This window comes from Vombatus ursinus, unplaced genomic scaffold (genome assembly GCF_900497805.2).
Source record: "Vombatus ursinus unplaced genomic scaffold, bare-nosed wombat genome assembly UNPS02007284.1, whole genome shotgun sequence".
In the NCBI taxonomy this organism is placed as follows: Eukaryota; Metazoa; Chordata; class Mammalia; order Diprotodontia; family Vombatidae; genus Vombatus; species Vombatus ursinus.
In genome coordinates this window covers 15935062-15940107 of record NW_020947062.1, presented here as the reverse complement: position 1 = coordinate 15940107, position 5046 = coordinate 15935062, and the positions used below count along the sequence as shown (strand labels likewise).

General features: G+C 39.3%; 1 protein-coding gene across 1 annotated transcript; it reads right to left on the bottom strand.

Annotated features, from left to right (window-relative positions):
* Positions 1-842: 842 nt before the first annotated feature.
* On the bottom strand, positions 843-2911 carry GDF9 (growth differentiation factor 9). Its single transcript, XM_027849337.1, has 2 exons — positions 2512-2911; positions 843-1765 (listed from the first exon to the last, which is right to left on the bottom strand). Exons 1-2 carry the CDS (start codon positions 2909-2911, stop codon positions 843-845), a joined length of 1323 nt encoding a protein of 440 aa, XP_027705138.1.
* Positions 2912-5046: the final 2135 nt, after the last annotated feature.

Here is a 5046-nt window from a genome sequence, read left to right as displayed (position 1 = left end):
GATGTCTTTAATGTAAAAAATGTTTTACTTCTCATATGTACTAACCTGGATTGTATGTAAATTCAATGCATGTATCAAATTCATAATTTACAATTTCCCCAGAGAAAATTAGATTAGTAAATAAACTTTAAAAAAAATAGAAGCTGCCAGAAACTGTACTAGGATTTTAGTTCTGGAACTCTTTGCTACCCAATGTTCCATCATGGTAACAATGCAGGCAGTATGGAGGAAAGAATTACAGGCAAATAGGTATTTAGATCTTCTCTAGAAGAGAATCATTTAATCCTCCATGCTTTCCACTTGTTTCCCCTCATTCACTCTAATTACCAACCCTATCCATTGGCATCCCTCCCTGCCCATCCCCACATCAAACACTATTCCACCAAATATCCATTATGAAAAAGTTCTTAAAGGTTTCCCAAAAATCATACAGAAGAGATATGCTCTTGACAAGTATTTATTCTTTCGTCAAAACTATAGCATTTTGTCTTATCAATTTTTTGTCTTCACTTCCAGCTAACATTTATACTAATGGATTTTTTACTTCAACAGAAGCAAATACATCTCATTTAAACAAAAATTCACTTCCTTGAGGCATATTAAGAACTCCAAAATATATATTACATTTATAATTAAAAAAAGATTCAATAGTGCTCCAAAGCCTACTTATTACAATGATACTTATCAGAACATGCTAATTCTACCCAATATATTTCATATAGAACTAGACATCGATATATCCAAAGTTTATTGTACAAAGCCTTTCCGAAGACCCAGTTGGACTCAGCATGAATGTTGTCCTGAAGTTCTAGGCTTTTAGTTTTTTCCCCTACAACAATACGCTAACGACAAGTACATTTTGTTGCTATCATGTCTTCATATTCTTTATAAGCGATAGAGCCATCAGGCTCAATAGTCAAGACACTCAAGGGGCTGTATTTAGCAGGCACACAAGAAGGCCTTGGGATGGAGGAGTCCAGCTTCTCATAGATTATGTTTTGCACCATAGTATGGACAGGAGAACCATACCGATGCCTAACGAGCCTGGGACAGTCACCTTTGCAGTAGCGAGGATTGTATCTGTGTGGTGCCACAATCCAGCTGTCCCACTTTAGCTGGCTAAAGCTCAGTTTAAAGTCATGGAGCTCACACTCATTCTCAGGAAACAGAAATTGTTTGAAATATTCACTCAGGTTGTTCGAGTCTAGCATTTTGGGACTCTTTGCTTTGGGGTGTCCAATTCCTTCATCTCTTCGGTGACGAGAAGATTTTCTGCCCCAGATCAATTCTTCTTCCATAGGATCTCTCTGGTAGGGGAACAGTTGGTGCCTTCCTTTGAATCTTAGGGAATTCCATCTATGGTAAGCCTGAGCACTTGTGTCATTCAGATATACTAATAGTGATGGGGCCATTAATATGGCCATGTCAAATAACTCATCCTGATCTTTGTAACAAGTAAAATTCACAGCTATGTGGATATTTCTCTTGTTGGAGGCAACTAGTGGCTGAAGCAAAGTGGTCACATCTATTTCAATCCACTTGTGATTTTTTCTAAATTCAAACTGTAAATTAGAAGACTGTGGAGACCTGAAACAAGGCGGGCTAAAACATTCAGGTTCTTTTACAACTAGGTAGCACATACACTTAGTGGTGGAAGAAAAATAAACCAAGTTTTTCAAAGAGTATAGCAAAACAGACTTGAGTAAGTGTTCAGGAGCAGTAATACGGTCCAGGTTAAAGAGCAAATCCATTGATTGAAGAACTCCTAAATGAAAAAAAAAACCACCACAGGTGCTTCAATACAAATGAGGCACAACATTTAGAAATCAAGTCAAATGGACGTAATGGCAACAGTTAACACTTGATATACTCTCCATTTTCCCTCCAGGTAGGGGAGAAGGGGGGAATCAGACACTCTCAAAATGGCCTTACACAATAGTGACAAGGTAAAGGACATTTAATAGTATATTCATTCCCAAAACACTTGATAGCTTATCACCAAGAAAAATAACTGACAACTTTGGTGCTCAATGAAAGCAATCAGACTGTTAGACTCTAGAGGTGGAGATTATTCTCACATGAAGAGAAACTAGAAAGGTGGGGAGGGGGGACTAGATGAGCCCTACAGTTTCCATTGACTTTAAAAGCCATATTCTCTTACGTACACTTTATCCAATGTCTGTTTTGCTATTGAAACGGATAAATGGGTTTCTTTGCTTTAAAAAAAAAAAACAAACAAACAAACCTGATTCCAGCTTATCTTGGCATAGGAAAATTAAAAATTAAAAAAAAATAGGTAAAGACAGGAATCTTTTGATAGAAAAACGGGTGTTAGGTATATCTCTATCCTTGGGTCTTAAGGGAAAAATATACATATTCTATACAAAATTGAACAATTAATATCTGAATCAAGGACTCAGATGAAACTGTATGATCAATTCCCTTTCCTTCTCCCCTCTAGAACACCTCTCCCCTCTCAGTCATAGCCTAAGAGGGTTTGCTGCTACACACCTGTGACTTGGCCCCAAGAGGGCTGTTGGTGCTGGGCACTTGGTGTAAATAGACGGACAGTGTTGTAGAGATGACTTCTGTCAGATTTAGGAATTCCTTCCTTGGTGGCATATGTTTTATAAAGCCTCTTCATGTAACGCAGGGCTATTGAATCAGGTTGTAGCCTCGGTGCCCCAGGAAGATGACTGTTGACTAAGACCTTGAGGAGGGGTGGAAGGAGATCAGGGCTATTTTCTCCATCTAGAGGCTGATCCCAGGGCTGAGGTTTAGTCTCAAGGGACGCTTCCCCACTTGTTGAAGATCCAGCTTCATCCTCAAGGGTTTGAGACCCAAGGCTAAAGGAGGAAAACATCCAAGCTGAGCAGCAAAAGTAGAGGATAAACATGGTGGTCATTTCCATAGCTTGGGGAGAATTAACAAGGCCCGCATCTCCCCATGCCTGGTTACTCTCTAAAGCACCGAGAGGTCCTAACTGCTCTCTTTAAAAAGTTTAAGGTGGGGTGGAGGGAGGGGCTAGATGACAAGGGCGCCCAGCTGTGGGGATAACTTTTTCAGCTCTATTTAATGTCAACATGTAGGCCAGAAAAGCCATTTCACAGACTTTCAAAAAAGCAAAGATCTGTTAGGTGCTAATTCTCCCGGGAGATTTAGCACAGAACCGTTCTTTGTAACGTGTGATAGCTTAATCTAGTGGCCAACGAGATTAGGTAAGAGGCTTAATGTTTGGGGTCCTTTTCCACGTTTATCCTTAACTCATTTTGAAATTTTTAACTGTTCCTTTTGGTATTTGGATGCTCAGCTACAGATTTTCTGATTTTGAAAAGTCTTGACTGTAATATGGCATGATTAAACAAAAGGTTGTTTTGGCATCTGAATGGTGGTGAATGTCCCCTGGGAGAATTTCTCCTAACAGTTTTAAATGAAGTTGAGTATCTATGCTCTTGGTATAACGCTTGGAGGAGGCTGGACATTATGTTTCTGAAAATGAGTCAAAGAACACCTCTAAGAGCTTACGTTAAAGTTTGAGATATACAGTGCTACTCTGGAAAAAAAGTTAATTTCTGGAAGGCAAGCATTATACTCCAATACTACAAAACATAGAACCAGTTTATTTGTTACTCAGATAAAACTGGTATATTATCAGAATCTTTAAGTTCATTGCCTGAAAAGCTCAGAAAAAGTCTCTCTTCATAAACATGAACCTTCACTGGTAAGCAGATTTGTCTTGCGGTATAAAGCTTGGGGCTGCACATTTAATTTAATTATTTTAATTGTATTTTAATACAATGAAAATTCTGAATCAAATTGAACTGTATCAATATTTACATATTCATAAAATGCTGCGATAGAGGCAGTAGAGCATAGTGGATAGAGAGAGAAGGCCACAGCCAGAAAGACATGGATTCCAGGACCATCTCTGAAACAAGCTGGCTGTGTGATGTTGGGCAAATCACTTAACTTCTCAGTGCCCAGGCAAGTCCCTAAGATTATAAATTGCAGAACAGGTGCCCACCTGTATCAGTAAAGAGAGCCTCCTTTCCAGCTGTCTCCTAGAACAATTAAATCACAGGCCTGCCTCCCCCTTCATCATTCTCCTCCCCCGCAAAAGACCATCACTATGGTATGACTTATTTGAGATGCTTTTTGAACAACCAGCCATCACAACTGAAAAATATATAATATTTTAATGAATCTATAATCACTATTCCAAAACTATTCTTCTCTCCTCAAGTCTCCCACACCACCTCCTGTCCCTTCCTCTCAGCAGAGGACCTCGCCTCATACTTTACAGAGAAAATCAAAGCCTTTCTACCTCTTCTATTGAGCACCTCAAAATCCCATTCTTTCCGCCTTTGCTCCATTCTCTGATAAAGAAGAAACCCTTCTCTTTGTCAGAGTCAACCCCTCTACTTGTAACCTTTATCCATTACTTCCCATCTCCTCTGGAAAACTGTCCCCACAATAATTCCCTCTTCCCCTCTCTAATTTTTAATCTTTTTCCCTGTTGCCTAAATCTTACCTATCCCTAAATAACCTTCACTTGACTCTCCCACGTCCTCAAGCTATCATCCTATGTCTTTCCTCTCCCATCTCAACTCCTAGAAAAAACTTTCTACACTGTTAATCCTTTCCTCTTACTTCTCAGTCCTTTATAATCTTCTGACTTCATCATTCTACTACGACTGCTTTCTCCAAATTACCAATTATCTTTCAATTGCCAAATCTAGTGGCCTTTTCTCAGTTTTCACCCTTTTTGACCTTTCTGCAGCATTTTATACTGGTGACCTACCCCTTCTCCTGGACATTCCTTCAGCACTAAATTTTCATGGCACTGCCCTAATAGTTCTTCTACTGACATGCCTGCTCCTTCTCAATCTTCCTTGCCAGATCATCAGGGGGTTTTGTCCCCTAAACATGGATATCCTCCACAACTCTGTCCTGGGCTCTATTTTTTCTATACTCTCTTGGTGATTTCATCAGCTTTCATGGATTTTACTCTCATCTGTATACAGATGACTCTCATATCTACATAAA

Coding starts and splice junctions, on each gene's coding strand:
- GDF9 (XM_027849337.1), bottom strand. CDS start 2,911: ATGGAAATGACCACCATGTTTATCCTCTACTTTTGCTGCTCAGCTTGG. Junction 1,766..2,511: donor CTCTTGGGGCCAAGTCACAG/GTGTGTAGCAGC, acceptor TTTTTCATTTAG/GAGTTCTTCAATCAATGGAT.